The sequence below is a fragment of the Acyrthosiphon pisum genome, chromosome A3 (genome assembly GCF_005508785.2).
Source record: "Acyrthosiphon pisum isolate AL4f chromosome A3, pea_aphid_22Mar2018_4r6ur, whole genome shotgun sequence".
Lineage (NCBI taxonomy): Eukaryota > Metazoa > Arthropoda > Insecta > Hemiptera > Aphididae > Acyrthosiphon > Acyrthosiphon pisum.
The window spans coordinates 15432722-15451917 of NC_042496.1; the positions used below are offsets into that span (position 1 = coordinate 15432722).

The window sequence follows — 19196 nt, forward strand, 5'->3', positions numbered from 1 at the left end:
GTAAATCATTTTTCACACTCGAACGTTAAATACTACAATATTTTGTATATAGTATATTATGTACATCTATATACACACCTCTAATTATTATTAAGTTTTTTTTTTAAACTGTACCTAATTGTTATTAACTAATTCCCCACTATTATGATATTGTAAAAATGTGAAGTGTTTCAGTTTTTTTATGTCATTCAAACTACTGTATTATTATAAAAGTGCTCAGTCTTTAATACGCTATTTATTTATCGCATGTATACTGAGGAGTACCTACATTTTATTTAATGGCATATTAAACTTAAATGATACATTTAAATTACACTACTCTATCATCTAGAAATCAATCACATAGATACTGAATTATTTTAATTACTTTGTATTTTTAATATTATACAAATTTCGAACTGTACAAATAAAAATATTTTAGTAGATAGGTATCAATATAAATTGTTTTCAATAATTATGGTAAATATTTTAAAACAATAAAAATGACAAATCTTGATGTGAAACAGACAGAACCGGTTAATCCTCAAGAAATGAATTCTATTCAAAAAGGTTAGTAAATTACATTATTACAACAATATTATATGTAGGTACTTTAAATAGTGGTTACCTATAGCTCAAAAGATTTTATATCAATAATAAGTTAAGACACTTGTTTTAAAAATCATTACGTATAATTCATATTCATAACCGGAGAATAATAATTATAATACCTAATTACTTTTAGTTGTTTTAAAAACAAAATAAACAATGATTTGAACTCTGAACGATACAACACGTCAAAGACAGAACAGATGAAATACAAACTTCAACTTTCAGCTTAATCGAATTAAAACATGTACCTAATGCAATATACTATATAGATAGGGTAGGTATCTATATTGTAGTAAATAAAAACGTACCTATTTAGTATTTGCTGTAATGATATTTGATATTAGGACTATTTGGTAATTATTTAATATATATCTAACACTGGTTTGAACAAAACAGAACATTTTGTGAATTTTTTCTAATTATCGAACGAATTCGTTAAGCGGAATAATGCTCAAAGTTATAATATGAATTTCAAAACAATCATAAAATGCAGCCAGATCGAAAATATATTAAGCCACGATCATTGAAGTGGACATTTTTTTTTAAGCTACCTCACCTATTTTATATATTTTCAATTTTGTACCGGGATAGAGTATTGGGTCATTTTTGTTCTCGGAAACTGAATTAATCTTTCTATTGTTGGGATTGGGTGTACCCCTCCCCCCGTACCACAAGTGGACGAAGGCCTATTTCGAAATTCCACTACCATTGAATATCTGACGCTCAGTTGCGTATTTACGGACCTTAACTTAGGTATGGGCCATCGTATGGCACTAGTCCTCGAATTCGGTTAGACTCTGTAGTACACATCTTCACTATGTCCCTTTAATGATTTAAGGCACATTATTAAATATTCATGCAACAATCATCTATTCATTAGATGTATAAAACGCATATCTATACCTAACACCTAGTTATTCATAATTATGTAAACAAAAAAAAGATACTAATAATAATATAGGTACATCATATAATATAGGTATAATAAATAAATGACAAATTATACTACCTTGTATAAAGTGAGATTTGGGTCATGTATTTTTAAGTTCAAGTTAAATATTATATTAGTAGTATATTATATAAGACATATTAACAGTTATAAATAGTACAAGCATGAAGTGATTTTTAGTATTTTTAGACTTGAATGGTATGATAACAAAATTGAAATTAATATATTAATTAATATCAAACAAATAATACAAATAAATCAATTAATACAATATTATACGAATAATTTATTAATGTATACCAATAAAAAATGGAATATTTAAGTCTTAATAGATAATTATAATATATAAATTAATAATTAAACTAATAAATTGAGATTTATATACATAGAATCATCAAACTCGGATTAAGACATTTTGAGGTCCAGGGGCCAAAGTTTTAAATAAGGCCCCTGTACGAAAAAAAAAATAATGTGTATTATACTATGATATTAGGTACCTGCTATAATAAGTATATACATAGGTATTAGTTACATAGCAATAAATAATGAATAATGTATCACTTTATTTATAAATTACAATTTTTAAGCTTTTTTCCTCGATAAGTAACCATCGATTTTTTTAGGTGATTTATACAGTGTTATAGACTATAATAAAAAAAGTGATGGATAAATCTGAGGTTCTTAAATAAATTCTAACTATCGAGGCCCGGAGGTCATGCCCCCCCTGGACCCCCCCCCTTAATTCGGACTTGAGAATCATCGTACATTATAGGTATTCAAATTATTATAGCACTTAGACACTTATAAGTTATAGATAGCTAGCGTGAAAAGTTATATGATATGACGAATGGTACTTTCCAACCTGATAAACGAAACATTAAAATCTAACTTCTTCTAAGTTGTTATGGTTAAAATATGATTACTAAAAAAATATATAATAATGTGCCCGAAAATCAGTCAGGAAAAATTACACAGTAATTACGGGAGGGTCTGAAATTGCGTCTGATCTGCAAATTGTATTGTGATCAGGGACGGATCCAGGGGGGGGGGCAGGCCCCCCCAGACATATTTTTTTATAAATATAAATATTATATATTAAATAAAAAATAAATAAAATCTAAACTTCTTTTCACATTTTCGCTTTATATATTAAATAATCAATAATTTATTTATCACATTGATTACCTATACCTACCTACTATTCTGACAAAATTTTTAGTAAAGAATAATGTTTTATTATAATTGTATTTGTTGTAAAAAAATGTTTGCCCCCCCCCCTCCTCCAGATCTTGGCTCTGGATCCGTGCCTGATTGTGATGATCACGATGATAATGATAACATTAATAATAATAATCTCGTTATCATTTCACCCTCCACGTCCAGCAGCTGACTCCTCACACGGGATAGGGTTCCGGCACCTGCAGAGCTTGCTGCTGTTCCTATGCGTGGTGAGTGGATACCTGATCCGGGTGAACCTGTCCGTCACCATTGTGGCCATGAACCCCGTGATCAATTCGACGGACTATTTTCGAGAACTGGCCAACCACGTGCCGATATTCGGGTGGACCAACTCTATGCGGTCGGTGCTGCTCAGCACGTTCTTCGTCGGCTACCTGGTGGCCAACTTTCCGGCGTCCGTGCTCGGGTGCCGATTCGATAACAAGACGCTACTGGCGTGCAGCATGACCGTCTCGTCTTTGCTGACCCTCATCAGTCCGCCGGTGGTATACGCGTATGGTGCCCCCGCCCTGGTGGCCGTCCGGTTCGCGCAGGGCCTGTCGTCGGCGTTCATGTTCCCCATGGTGCACGGCATCATGTCCAAGTGGGCACCGCCGCACGAGCGAGGCCAGTTGGTCGGGTTCATCAACAGTGGCATACAGCTGGGCACCATGGTCACGATGGCCGTTTCTGGTGTGCTGTGCAGCAGCTCGATGGGCTGGCCGAGCGTCTATTACCTGAGCGGTGCCTTTGGGTTGGCGTGGACGGCTATCTGGCTACTGCTGGGCTCCGGGTCCCTGTCCACGCACCGGTTCGTCAGTCAGGCCGAGAAGGACTACATCCAGAGGTCGCTCACTAATACCGTTAACCACGATATACGGGTGATCATATTTATATTTGTATTTATATTTGTGATGTAGTCGAAAATATAATGAAAACCACCAAAATTCAACTCACTAAAACCTCATAAGTATACATGTTCCACGGCATACAATATGCATAGTTATAATCCTAAAAATCTTCGATTGATAAATATTATATGACTATAAAATGCTCCAATATTCACTTAGAGGGAGGTTTTTGATAATATTGTAGCAAATTGGATCTGATTCGTACCTACTTTGAAGAGTCGAAAATAAAAATTTCCTCTAACTTCTACTTTTTAAAATAATTGGAAAAAAGCTGTATTTATTGTAATTTAAAATGAATAGCTAAATACTAAAGAGACTTAACATTTTTACCAAATATTTAATAATATCTGAATAAGTTATGAAAAAAAAATGTTTGGCAATTTATAGAACTATAAAGATGTAAAAATAATAGTATAACAACATTTAAATATTTTTCCTTTTAATCAAAAAATTAATATTAATAAAATATAAAACTGAAAATATTTTATAATTATTTTAAATTATCTTTTATTATAAAAAATCATACATTTACTCGTAGCTTACGTTCGATAATAATAAAATTAACATATATCTAGTTGCAATTCGCGATGGAATAAGGCTTGTTAATGAAATGTCGAACAACGTGTTAAAATATAACTTATAAGTTATAAGTTATATAAGTATAAATGTATAATTTAGCTTTTCAATGTTAAATGTATAAATGAATTCCTCAACAATTTCATCAATAAATAATTAACAAGGGATCCACTATGTAAATGTATTAAGAGTACCTAGGTACCTATAAATTATAATGTATACAATATTGATTATAATTACTACACTAGATTAAAAGTTTTTTAACAGTAGATAACGTTATCATATCGTAAAAGTGTAATTCAATATTAAGTCTGGGATTTAGATTGCCGACATTTTAATCACACATACCTATACCCATTTGCAAATAAAATATGATCAAAAATTTATAATCTTACATCCTGGGTAGGTAGCCAAAAATCACCTATTTTGTTACTTAAGGATAGTAAATTAAATTCAATGGGCCATAGTAAATAATAATATATAATTAAGATGCGTATAACTTTTTAACAGAAAAAGATTCAAGAACATGTTAATACTTATTATTGTCTAGAATTTATGGAATTTATATTGATATTTTATATAGATCATAATGAATAAAACTATACAAAGCAAATTGTCTTCAGTGAAGTGCAAAAATAAATTAAAACTTGCAACATAAAATGTTTTATTATAAGTACCTGAATATTTATGTTAGATATTAATAAATAAGTAGTGTTAAAACTTTAAACGCGTATATATTTGTTTTAGAAAAATGTTCCCAAAACTTTTTAATTTTCATGAAAATATTTCTTCAGAATTTTATATAATATACAATATGCACGATAATTATTATAATACCTACCCTAGTGGCTAGTGCTTACATTACTGTGTTTAAACTGTGTAAGATTAATATGACACAAATAAATATTACCTCATACTGTAATGTCATAAACTAATTCGAAGAGGCCTAAGAGCATTGTAAACGTTTCGCAAACTACAATCTGAGTTATCCAAGTAGGTAATAACATTTATTTTAATTTTCAATGTGATATTTTTAATCAGACACTATATTGATTTAGTTTATATTTTATGACTTTCGTACGCCAAAAGTAGAGAAAATGTAGGTACCCATTAGATAATAATGGTGACCTTATGCCCACTAACAGTCACAGCACAATAAAGTTGTCAATAGTGAGTTAAGGTATTTTCTTCTATTATAAATTAATATTATTTCTTTATCACAATACAATGGGTTTAATCTTATAATTTATTTTGTGGTAATACTTCTAATACTCCATAACAATACAAACTACAAATTATGTATTATTCGAACGAATGAGTGAATGACAATAACGTGATGTAAGTCCATGATTAGAAAACCATTAGAACAAAGTAACAAACTATTATAAATTATAATACTTTTAAGATAAGCTGTGAAAAAAAATCTAAAACTAGATCTAAAATTTAAACCTTTCCTCATTCCGACAGGTTGAGCCTTAAAAATTATAAATATTAATAAACCATTCTACAAAATTAATAAGATTTGAATAGTTACAAATTGAATTAACATGTTAAAGTAATAAAAATATAGTTTTCAAAAAACCCATCCTACAAAAATACATATTGAAAATATAGCACAGATTAATCTGCAGATGTACCTCTTATTTCTTAACCTCTATCATTACTTGAAAAAATTAAGCATTAAAATTAAAATTATAGATTTCCGAGTAAAATTTGTTAGTCAAATACCTACATACTATTAGGTATTTAGAGTTAGAGGATAAAAATATCAGCTATTAAGCTATGTATAATATGTATATTTTAAGAGCATTTTCAAGACTTATTATACGTTCACTTTCAAAAATCCTTCTGTATTTTTCATCGTATAATTTTCCGTTTCGCACGCAACTCTTTCTCGGTAAAACCCAATACATACGCGCACATGCAACAACCGTGAGTTGTGAATCCAATGCGCATATTATATTATGTCAAACTTAATTTAATTTAATTTTCAATATCGAAATCGTAAAAAACGACAAACTGATTTTTCTCCTTTGTGATCAGTTGTCAGACACTCCATGGAAATCCATATTCACGTCGTTGCCAGTGTGGGCCACCGCCTTAGCGCACATTGGCCATAACTGGGGCTTTTGGCTACTGTTGACCGAGATGCCAACATTCATCCACACGGTGCTCAAATTCGATATTAAGGATGATGGTATGCTATCCTCGTTGCCATATCTCGCCATGTTTCTGCTTCAGATACCGGTCACCTTCATTGCCGATTTTCTGAACAAACGCGAAATCACCAGCCTCACGGTGTCTAGAAAAATTTGGAACACAATATCCACGTGGGGTGGCACCATCGGCTTAGTCATACTAGGTTACATCGAAAACACACATTTGATAATCATCCTTTACGTGTTTATCGTAGCCATAGGATGTACATCAAACGCCGGGTTCAACATAAATCACATGGATCTATCGCCCAACTACGCTGGGCTCCTAATGGGAATCACCAATACAGTCGCAGCTTCCGGAGGGATCATCGCCCCTCTATTTGTCGGGCTCGTTGTCGACGATCAGGTACAAATCGACTCAAATTTTACATATATTACATAAGTCTGAGACTAGTTAAGGTCATCTGTGCAGTCCACACAACATTAACCTACCTACTAATTGTATACCGAATAACTGAACTGTATATTATATTATAGTAGGTATGTGCATAGATAATCAATCTTGTATTTCTGTTTATCAACCCTATACGATTTTTCACTTCTGTTTATGTTGGTTACTTCATGATTAACTAACTAAGTTAGTTAATCATGGGTTACTTATAGTTATATATGTATATCAAATAATTGTTATTGTATTGATATATTAATTATTAATATGATATTAGACTTCAGTTGCGGAATGGCGAATCGTGTTCATCAGTGGTGCAGTAGTGCTATTCATAACCAATTTGTTTTTTATTATATTTGGCTCAGCCGAGACCCAGCCTTGGAATTCATTGCAAAATAAAGGTACAGTATATTTTTAACTGGTATACAACTATATATGTTAACTTAACGATTATTTTGATTTCATTGGTTCTTAAAATAATATTGATAAAAATCACCAAAGATAACACTTTTAAATACAGTCAAATATATAAGTAGGTACTTAGGTACGTATTAATTTATATTTTAGGCATACAAAAAATTATTATAATGTAATATTAATTGTATTTTTTAAATAATTACATGCATTTTAATATATTATTAATAAGCTGAATGTATATTGTCATATTGTGTTATAGATTCTCTAAAAATGGATAATACTAAACAAGATATTGAAATTGTTGGATAACTTAACACGCAAATCATATAAAATGTACCTAACGCCAATATACCTAGTACCTACTACCACATAATTATGTATGATTATTTGCCATCTATATTTCATATGTATAAATATTATGTTGATTATAACATTGATACTATTATGATTTACAAAATTTAAATTACTTAAATGACAAAATGTAATTATAAGCTCAACGTTTAAGGCTCTCACTTTAATTTGTTTTAATTTTGCCCCTAATTTAAAATTTTAATAAATACCAAATAATTGTTATTTTTTTACAATAAATGTCTATGTATAATGTATATTGCTTACTCGACTTCATCTTGTAGAATGGATGATTACCCACTTACCTACATTCTACTTTTACTTTAAAATTTAAATCATACTAGTATTATAACATTGTGATTTGTGGAACGAAGCACTATTTAAAGCATAAACGTCGACAACAAGAGTACAAGACAAAAGTGGGAAAACACACACCTCTAGATGAAAAGTACATATTATTTTGTTTAAGCTTCAAGAACTTTATGATAGGTACTCGTTTACGATTTCAAGTGTTAGGATAAGTACCTACTTTTTTAACTTACATGAATTAGATATATCATGTTAAAGCAATCGCCATGACGTTAAAGGTACAAAAAAGTTGATTATTAGTACAGAAATGATTGACACTAATACACTATTATAGGTAGGTACTCCCGTAATTCTAAGAAATACTAATTTTTTTTATCTGTATTGGGCGATATGCCAAGGCGCATTGATGGATTACAAATTAAAATTTACTTATATTATAATTTATAATCCTCGGTTTGTTTACGCTGTCAGTTAATGAAGTATAATCAATGAAATGGCCAAATGGGGTTATATTATTTATTAGCAATCGACAATCATAACTGCTGAGTGACGTTTAGCCGTTTAGGTATAACCGTATTATAAGTAACCAACACAAAACTATAATAATACCAAACCAATATAAATAAGCAGAACGCCAGAGCAGAAACACATAGATTATACATAGATTATTATTATGTATACACATGAACACTGAATAGGGCATACCACATACATTTCACAGGATAGATGAAATATTGAAATTTCATCTACAGTAGAACTTCCATATAACGGTCACCGAAGGGACTGTAAATAATGACCGCTATTTAGAGGTGCCCGTCCGACAGAGGTAGAATAACACTAGGATACACTCGACGGGACCAAAAGAATTTACCGTTACATAGAGGTGACCGTTAACGGAAGTTTTACTGTATTATGTGCCCAATGTACTTGAGTGTGATCGAAGAGCATACTATAGTTACCAAAGTGATGACATGCAAATATGCAATCAAGATTTTAATATCCCCATCACTAATATTATCAAATTATATTAATACAGAAAAATAACTTAAAAACAAAATATGAGAAAAATTAGTTAGGTTTTTGCAATAGCAGGTAATAACAAAAATAGGAATAATAGGTATTGAAATTATACCATGTACCATGTATATATTAGGTATGTCCTATCCGGCTTTCCATCTATATATGTAATACAGATAAATGTGAAAATGGAAATCTTTGTTACGGCCGCTAATAGATTGCATCCGAAATTACTTATTCAATCGTCAAGGCGTTGAGCAGTTTTTTTTAATTAAAGAGGACATCAAGGAGATGGTTTTAGGCATACATTTAGTATGATAAAGTTTTTACTGTTGTTTGTAATTGTCAGGACAATGTTTATATGAAAAAGAAAATTTTAGGAAAATCCACCGGAAAAATAGGATATCTGGATGGAAAAAATACCATCTGTCTAGCAAAATAATGAACTAAATAATTATATATTTTTGTGAATTGTAATGTTGCTATTGGTTATGAATTGTGATTGAATATATTTTTAGACCTGTCTATTATACTTGGTCAAAACCATATAACTTAGTAAAAATGGTATTCCTAACACTAATTGTTTTACCGTTGTCCCGGGAACCTACACATGGACATCATAAACAACGTGTTAATAAAACATTCGTAATTAGTAATTACTAATTACGTACGCACCTCGCGGGTGGATTGCCTACCTGAAAATATACTGCTCGCATAATCATACAAGCGTGTCTCACGGGCAACGCCGGGCGGGTTGACTATATGTAATAATATTTTATAGTATTAGATAATCGAACATGTTCTGACTGACTGATCAACGGAGTGTCTAAATAATTATTTAATGATAGCTTGAGACTTGCCATTTTCATGGTACCTTTGTACCACCATGAAAGTGTGCACTAAGAAAGCATCTTCCAAAATTGAAAATTCCCATTTAAAGTGGTGCTTGCACAAGTATTTTGAAATTTAAGATGATCGATGAAAATTTTTGAGTTTTGAACACGCCATACACCGAATATTAAATAGCGAATTGAACAATATTATTGAGCCATATAGGCACTTTTGGGGATTTCCGTTTTAACACCCGGCACTTTTTTGCGTTATCCATTGTACTACCCGGCACTATGGGGATTCTCACTTTACTACCGGCTGGACGGAATAAAGGTCACTTTCCGACGCTTCAATCGTCATCAAAAACTTAAATTTCGGTGTAGGTATGACAAAAATATTTTGACTACACATGTAAGAGATTTAAATCACATTATTTGGGTTTTACATTTAATATTGGTAAGGTTATCATATTATCATTTAGTATTAATCATATGATAGATGCATATAGCTATATATAGGTGATGTCGAGTTGTGACTTGTGGCCAGCATCTCATGAACTATAGGTACCTACAGGCTACAACTTACCTACAACCTACCAATAGCTTTTATTTGTGTGTCAACTTATACCTTATACCTCTGTAACAACGATGGCTCATCATAGCTGTACCTCGTATAGTATTATACAAGAATAGAAGTACAAGTTAATATAAGTGAATGTAAGAGTTTGCTGTTATAGGTAGGTAAGTCGTAAATATTTATTTTATATAGTAACAAGTAAATACATAGATTGTAGAAAACTTAGTTTAAAAAATACACACTTTCTTTAAAACTTGTTGAAATAAATATTTATTTAATATTTTTATGTGCTTCAATTAATTATATTTTTTAAACAGTATTAGGTATCTTTTATAAAAATTTTTCAAGGATTAACAAACATTTTGGCAAGGTATTACTGTGACTAAAAAAATCTAGCTAAGTATATTATATAATAGTTATTAAATCCAAAATATAATCATTATAATCCACACATTAATAAACAATACATTTTTAATCCAGAAATAGTAATTTTATTTACCTTGTGATTTTATTAATGGTGGGATGTATATAGCAGGTATTATTAGTGCTGGTAGATTGATCAAGTCAATGAATATTCGGTATGAATCACTGAAATTAAAATTAATAAAACAATATTCAATAGAGAGCTAAAGGTCCTTCAAAAATTATTTATTAGTCCATTAAATGAATATATGTTTAATGAAATTTTTGATTCTGAGCGGAAATGAAATTTTTTTTTGGTTGTGAAGCAAAACTCTAAACCCTAGACTTGAATTTCATGACATATTTATATTTTAATTTTCTAAACATGTTATAATTTTCAAATTATTTTGTATCTCTTTGGGCTATTTTTAGATGTTTGAAATTTTCCACTTTATTATAGGTAGTTTATTTTCGATTTTGATATTATAAAGTGTTTGTTTGTAAATCTAAAAGCTTGAACATTTTACAGAAGTTTTTCTTAAGTTGTTCTTACAGAATTTAAAACATATTAAATATAGGTACCAAACATAATCACATTTGTTTTTATAAATGTTTCAAATTCAAATTAATGAATAGGTATTTACTTATTACTTTTTGTGGATACTTATATTATAATACGTCAACTTACCATAATGTAGATCTTAGATATTCTGAACCACTAGTACCACCCGTGCCGGAACTATACGATCCAATCATCTTGTGTACCATAACGAAATGACTGTCTGTAAAATAACTTGAAATTAATTTTGACTTTCAATCGTCATACAAAATATTTATGTTCTAGATCATCATATTGTATTATTAAATATTATGAATAATGCATTAGATTCCTACTTACAGTTATCATATGAAATATTAACAATAGATTACCGATTTATAAAATAACTCAACAATTATAACTTTATTTAAATATCAATCAATATTTTTGCATATAGTTTTTTTTTTATTATTTTACACAATAATATATACAATCTGTACAGTTGATGCACAATAAGCATATTTGATAAAGGCTATAATACATAAGTACTTGATAAGAAGCCACACCCACTAGTGGCACTTGACTGCGTGTTGTATGAATCTAACTAACTTTTTTTTCTTCTCTCAGATTAGTTCCCTAACAAGTCACGGCGCCAGGTCCTTTTTAGACAACGCCTGGGGTTGTCAGGTAATGTTTGAGTGGATAGGTTTTTAATGAGTGGTTTTTGGTGTGTTCGTAGACGGTCATTTTTGTAAGATTTTGTAGAAACGTGTAGCTTCTTCTGTCACGGTTTTAATTGACAGGTCATTATGTAAAGTGTAATTAGAAACAAAGAGCGGAGCATTAGTTATATTCTTAAGGGCAATATTCTGAAATTGTTGAATTTTGTTGGTATTGGACACTTTTGCTGTACCCCATAGTTGGAGACCATATGTCCATAGAGGTTTGAGTAATGTTTTATACATAAGAACTTTAATTTTTAAGCTGGAGTGTTTATTATTTGTGAGTAGAGTTCGTAGCCTGCGAAGACAGGTGTTTAAGGCAAGTCTCTTAATACGGATATGGCTGTTCCAAGTGAGGCGCTTATCCAAGTTAAGTCCTAGATATCTAAGTGTGTCAGATGCGGGAATAAGTATGTTATCTAAATATACATTAGGACAAATGGAGTGGCATAGAGTGAATGTTGTATGTACTGACTTATTGGTATTAGGCTTAATGCGCCAATCAGTGTACCATTCAGACATTAGGTTGAGATACGTTTGAAGATTTGCTGAGGCAGTAATAGGGTTTATGTCAACTGATATGATGGCTTTGTCATCCGCGTAATCGGCTACAATAGTATTTTGGGAGATAAGCTGATCAGAGGTAAAGATATTAAAAAGAAAGGGAGAGAGGATTCCACCCTGGGGAACAAACGTATAAAGTTAAGAATAAAAAATAAATAATTTCAGGTAGAATTCAAAATATTTATGTATACCAAATCCAAAATACAACCGTTTATATAATATTATGAATTATGATAACAGTTTATAATTATTGATACTTGATCACATTTTCATACAGCGCTTGCATTATATAAATACCCAACTATTAGACTTCTATAAATTCAAATTTGAAACATTATTATAATTAATAAAATATTTACATCTCCACTTTGATAAAAGCGTGTCGATATCCACCAATGATTCTAGTATTCTGTTGGCCAATGCATAACCTTTTTCGTGTCTGTACGCATATACTATTATGGCACCCTTTAGTGCCATATGAGAAAACGTTCGATTCCCCTGTTCGACTAAGCGTTTGTGCTGGTCACATTTAAACACTGAGTCCATAAGCTTACGGCGTTTCTCCAGACAAGATATATCAGACTAAATTAAATTAAAAATTAACAAATGTATTATGTATAGAATACTTAAGTAATCTAATTTATAGGTGCATGTGTAATTTTAAAACAATAAACTAGTTACATTTAATGTATACAGCTTCATAAGTATTATTATTAGAACATTCAATATACCTCAATAGATCCTTCTAACCAGTGATCCGCTGCTCTTCGATACTGGTCCCATACGATATTATCTTTTAACATAGGAGTAGATTCGAGCCAATGACAAACTAAAGTGAATAAGCTAGGTTCAGCCGAAGTGCGTTCTAGTTCATCATATTTCTTAGCACTAAAGCAGTCAGTGTACGATTTACAACAACTGACACGGTTTTCCTTAACATTTTCATACAAATAAAATGTGTTATAAATATTTAAGTAATTCGTGTTTTAAAATATTAGTAGGTATATTAACATATTCTTTAAGTATTAGTATATTACGTCAATTTACGTAATAGGTGGTAAAGCACGATTGAGCATATACCCTTTTTAGCAACACGATTGAGCCTAGAATATTTTATGCGACGTTGTCACATTCACATTGCCGAAATGTTGTAATTTACTATTTTTACGTATTATTACACCAATTGGTATTATGATACACTGATACTGAACTAAACGAGCCATGAACCGTGAGCCGAGCCCAGGCGTATCGACAATGTTATCTAAATTAGTTCCGGAGCAATAAATATTAGTTTTATCCGTAATATGCTGACCGTTATAGATGCGAAGTTTTAAACATTTAGTATTAGTAGAAAATATAAGATAAATAACATTTCCAAAATTAAAATAGAAATAATTCAGTTTATGTAGGGTTCGATCTCTTTAGTCGTGTCAAGTAGTGCGTTAAAAAAAGTTTCAGTTTATTTTTTAATATGCATATAAATAATATAACAATAATTTTATCGGACAATTTCAACTCGTACCATATTTTGATTGATTTATTATAATTATTTAAATTGTATAATACTGTTCAAAATTGAAAATGGTAATAACGCAGAATTTTTATGATCAATCATGAAGGTTTTCTTTTGTTTTTCTGTATCTTTTGATATGCTGACAAATTTGCTCATTCGTGTCGTAAAATGGATGTTTTATGCTCGATCCTTTTGATACCTAGAGTATTTTTAATAACGAACCGTATAGTATTGACTATTTTGACTATGTATTTACAAAAATAATATTGTATCATACATTTATAAATATATATAATATATAACTATATTACATATGTATGTGTAAAAAATGATTATCCATTCAAATCATTAGATTTTTCTTAAAAATGTAAATAGTATAGTTTTTACTATTATGAATATCTTACCTTTTTTAATCCTAATTTACTTTCAATCATTCGGAATTGAAGACTCTGGAACCCTGATGCTGGTTTTAGATAATCACGAAATTCAGCAAAATCGTAAGGAGTCATGGTTTCCAAAACACCAAAATGTTCTAGTAGTAACTTAATCAAATAAAAATATCACACACGTTATAAATCATATTGACAAGTGTATGCATATTGTATTTTTATATAATTATATAACTAATTAGGTACAAGGTACTTTATAAATTATAATGTTGACATTTGAACTATTTAAATAAAGAAAACCTTAAAAGTGTATTTTATAAAATTATCCATATTGTAACATAATATTCAGATACTATTCATAAACGTATTAAGTTCTTATTATAAAATGTACTGTATGGAATGATAGATATTTACATAATATTATCTAGACTACCTATAGGTGTGTATAGCCGTATAGGGATAGGGATAGGTATATGTAAGTATAGTGTGCATACATTGAAAATTTACTGGGATTACCATTATATTACTTCAGAATTTATGTGGTAGTAAAATCCCCAATAATGCAAGAAACCAATTTAATTCCATTTGAAACATACAAAATTAATAAGCAACTTTTTTTAATATATTTTATAGTATAACAGTAAAAATGTTAATCATTGTAGGTATCCTACTTATGATTTTTGTATGTATACTTGCTTTTTTTCTTAAAACAAAATTGATTTTAGGGGGACGGAGTGGCCGAGTGGACTAAGGCGTCGGTTGTGACGCACACCTCAGTTCACGGGCGGCATTTTTCTTCGGGCAAGTCACGGCGTGGTAGGTATCTGCATGCCCCCCCCCCCCCCCCCGTGCATGCAGATACCTACAAGTGCCCACTTGAAAATCTGCCAAAACTACACACACGTGTTTACACCTACTGTTACCTCCCCCACAGTTTAAAAACCACCCAATGGCCTAAGTTTCCACGGGTTAACTAATAATAAAAAAAAAAAAATTGATTTTATATTTTTAAATTTATTGGAATAAAAAAATTCTATTTTCATTAACTTTATTTTATTTATGTTTTCATAATAATATTTTTGTGTTTAAAAATATAATAATTGAATGTGAATGTTCTGTAATTTCTAAATCTATATATCTAAATTATAAATAATAGTAATCTGGATGATACGTTAGAGATAACATTTGTTTTAACGATATTTATACAAGCTCACCTTGATAATTGATGAAATCCTACCTAAACGCTTTAAGATGTTGAACATTTCGTGCTCGTTATTCTGAAAAGTTAATCAAACAATTTAATTAACGTTCAATATATTTTATAATTTATAGTGGAAAAAATAAATTAATAATGATATCAAGGTTATACCTAAGGAAAGTTATACAAAGTTGTATAAAAATATACAACGTTTTACTTTATACACTTGTACATACCCAAAGGTTAGCAGATAATAATTTACAAACAATATCCATTTCGAATAAAATCTGCTTGAACCACAACTCGTAAGCTGAAATGAGTGCAATTAGTAAACAATAAAATAATAAGTTATAAAAAACGTTTGGTTTAAATTATTATTTTTAAATTTTTTAGATTTCTAAATAACAACATAGGTACATTTTTATTTCCATATTCATTAGTGGAATTTTCTTCTGTAAATTGTATATATTAAAATTGAGTTTTACAAAATGAATACCTACCTTATTACTCAATGTATAGCACTTTAAGTTTAGATTAGTGGAGCAATAGTCAGTAATCAGTATATAACCATGCAGATAGGTACCTAGATACTAGGTACATATAAATAATATGTTACGGATAATGTTGTGAATTGAATAATTTCCACAGACAATATTGATAATTATGAATTATGATAAAATATTTAAATATTTATTATAATATTATCTGAATATATTACATTCACCAACATTTTTCAAGTAACACAACATTACTCAACTAAAATTATAAAACGTATAACTAATTTAGGTACTTAAATACTCGTTTAAAACGATATTTATGTATGAAAATTCTCAGAAATATATTCAGATTCAAACTATAAAGTTAAAAATGGAAGTTTTCGTTCAAAAAAGTATAAACTATAATAAAAATATAATTGTTTTCAAAAAGGTCATTTATAGTTTAAAAAATATTTTCAAAAACGTTAATAATTTTCGAGAAATGTATTATTTACTGATAAACGATTCACCGTATTCCTATATTATGTGTGTTGTATACGGAAACTATTATCTCAGAAAAATATTATAATAATTTAATTGTCCATAACATACATTTGTATGAGTTAATAAAAAATATTCATATCTAAATTAAGAGACTTTTAAGTCTATTAATAATTATTTTTTTTTAAAACTTAATTACATATTATCTATCATAATTCAGTAAAATCCCAAAGTCACGAAGAACCGATATCAAAATAATATTTTAATAATTATACATTATATACTAATAAGTAATAACTAATAAGTAATATAAGTAATGACTATAGTTTATAAGATTTTTATTTTATAAATAAAAACAAAAATATAATCACTAGGTAGATTTTATTTCATAGTATTTTGTTGAATGTTTATATTGCAGAAATCTACTATAAGAAATAATAAAATATAAAATATGATGAAAAATTGAGCCTTTATTACCTTGATGAGTAACTATGAAGAGATGCTCGTCGTACGAAACTCTACCGTTTTGCTTACTTAACATTGTCTGAGAATCTAAAAGTTTGTCAAGTTGTAGATAATCTGCATAACCATTGGCTGCGATAACATTCTGTTTACACCTTCTGCTGATACAATGCAAATAAATACCGCAAACAAATTAATTTTGAGTAACAGTGAACCTTTATTTTACACAAATAACACACTTACTTATTTTGTTGATCATTGACTCTATCTTTACCGTTGATACAACTCATTTTTCGGTAAATGCGTTCAATTCTATAAAAAACGATCGGTAGGTATATACGACGTAATCGACGTATACCTTATTATAATACGTTTAATTTATTCTGGATACGATTTAACCCTTGAGTCTTGACTTATGCGATATGTTTTTATAAAGAAAAGTATAATATGAACTAAACGACACGCTGTCTACTGATTAATAGAATTCATATACCTAGGCTTATACTCGATTTAGCAGTCAAATATGTAATGTAGTCTCATATGTGGCGAAAACCTACAGCAAGGGTAAAGCTTATAGCAAAACCGTCCAAGTAATCTAATATCTTTTCCAAGGCAATAGGCGCGTACGAAAGTCTGAAAGGATTGAGTTATCCTGCTATCGTTATAGTTACATAATAATTAATAGGTTCATAGACCTATTCGTTATAATTGTACAGAGTATTATAGTATATACTATGCATTAAATAGTTTACATAATAGCTTATTACGTATAGACGTATAGTTAACCAATTTGTGATCGGACATTGCATGCATTTCAACAATGTGTTATAATAATTAGGTCGGTACGCACGTGTACAGACCATAATACTATACCTATGTCTAAATTATGGATATCTATTTTAGATTCGGAGCTTTCAATGATGTATTGTTTATTTTTTTATTAACATTATTTATTGTTTTTAAAGGATTTTTTACAGAAAATTTAAATGAAATCAAATTAAAATTAATATTCATGTTTTTTTGTTTATTTGTTTACAATATATACATTATACCTACATACCTGTAACTTTTGAAACAACTGAAAAGTATCGTTATCGCCGTATTTTTGAACAGCTCTTTTTAACTTTCCCAAAATAATTCTCGTATCTTTTTGAGTGATTTCCTCATTGGTCTCTTCGTTATCGTCATCATCATCATCATCAATATTAATTTCTTCTTGATTTTTTGTTTGCAAATCAGTTAATTCTTTATCAGATAATGCTCCAAAAGTAGGTAAATGTCGAACAATTGAAATCCAATTTTCAAAGTTTATATCTATGAATTCAACCTCCTGTAATTCTTCTTCATCTGATTCAATTTGTGAAAACCCAGCTTTTCGAAAACAATTTAAAATGCATTTGGAAGTCATCTTATCCCATGCATTAACCACCATATGTATAGCTTCTAGCACAGTTGTTTTACGAGCTATTTCATATTTGTGACGCAGGAATTTCACATACATCTATAGTTTCAACAATAAAATCCCGCATTGCTTTTGGATAATAAGTTTTCATTGTTTTTATAATTCCCTCGTCAAGAGGCTAAATGAGTGACGTAGTGTTTGGTGGTAAAAATTTCAAATCGATGTTTTGTAAATTTTGCAAATCCGGATGAGCCGTACAGTTATTAAGAAATAGTAAAGTACGTCTTGGTTTTTTTATTTCTCTATCCCATTTTCGTAAAAATTCGGTAAAAATTAGACTATTCATCCAAGCATTTGAATTAGCGTAATAACCGACAGGCAATGTCTTAACGCCCCGAAAACAGCGTGGATTTTTACTTTTACCAATAATTAAAGGACGTAGTTTATCCGTATCTGTCATGTTGCACGCCAGCATAATTGTAAGTCTTTGTATTTATTTTTTACATCTATTGGCCGTATTTCCTTTAAAATCAAAAGTATAATCTGGTAGGGCTCGATAATACCAGACCAGTTTCGTCTACATTATATACGTCATCAGGTGTATAATTAGACGATGCAATAAAATTCTTTAAGTAATCTTCTGCAGCTTGAATCAGTTTGAAATACCATAAAAACGATA

General features: G+C 29.8%; 2 protein-coding genes across 4 annotated transcripts; one reads left to right on the top strand and one right to left on the bottom strand.

The window, feature by feature from the left end:
* The first annotated feature begins 230 nt into the window (after positions 1 to 230).
* On the top strand, positions 231 to 7874 carry LOC100161085 (putative inorganic phosphate cotransporter). Of its 2 annotated transcripts, none has more exons than XM_008188774.3 (5): positions 231 to 549; positions 2927 to 3639; positions 6289 to 6810; positions 7130 to 7253; positions 7529 to 7874. In XM_008188774.3, the coding sequence occupies exons 1-5, from the start codon at positions 483 to 485 to the stop codon at positions 7576 to 7578; spliced, it is 1476 nt and encodes a 491-aa protein (XP_008186996.1). In that variant the 5' UTR covers positions 231 to 482; the 3' UTR covers positions 7579 to 7874. The 2 variants fall into 2 exon arrangements, with proteins under 2 accessions (XP_008186996.1, XP_001950014.2); XM_001949979.5 differs by having other exon boundaries at positions 232 to 549; positions 2924 to 3639.
* A 60-nt stretch (positions 7875 to 7934) lies between these two features.
* LOC100159695 (tryptophan 2,3-dioxygenase-like) lies at positions 7935 to 17831 on the bottom strand. 2 transcript variants are annotated; one of them, XM_008188775.3, is made up of 9 exons: positions 17359 to 17831; positions 17131 to 17276; positions 15913 to 15986; positions 15693 to 15755; positions 14494 to 14631; positions 13308 to 13508; positions 12936 to 13158; positions 11441 to 11534; positions 7935 to 10938 (listed from the first exon to the last, which is right to left on the bottom strand). In XM_008188775.3, the coding sequence occupies exons 1-9, from the start codon at positions 17403 to 17405 to the stop codon at positions 10842 to 10844; spliced, it is 1083 nt and encodes a 360-aa protein (XP_008186997.1). In that variant the 5' UTR covers positions 17406 to 17831; the 3' UTR covers positions 7935 to 10841. The 2 variants fall into 2 exon arrangements, with proteins under 2 accessions (XP_008186997.1, XP_001945845.2); XM_001945810.5 differs by having other exon boundaries at positions 17131 to 17273; positions 17359 to 17830.
* Between the last annotated feature and the right edge of the window lie 1365 nt (positions 17832 to 19196).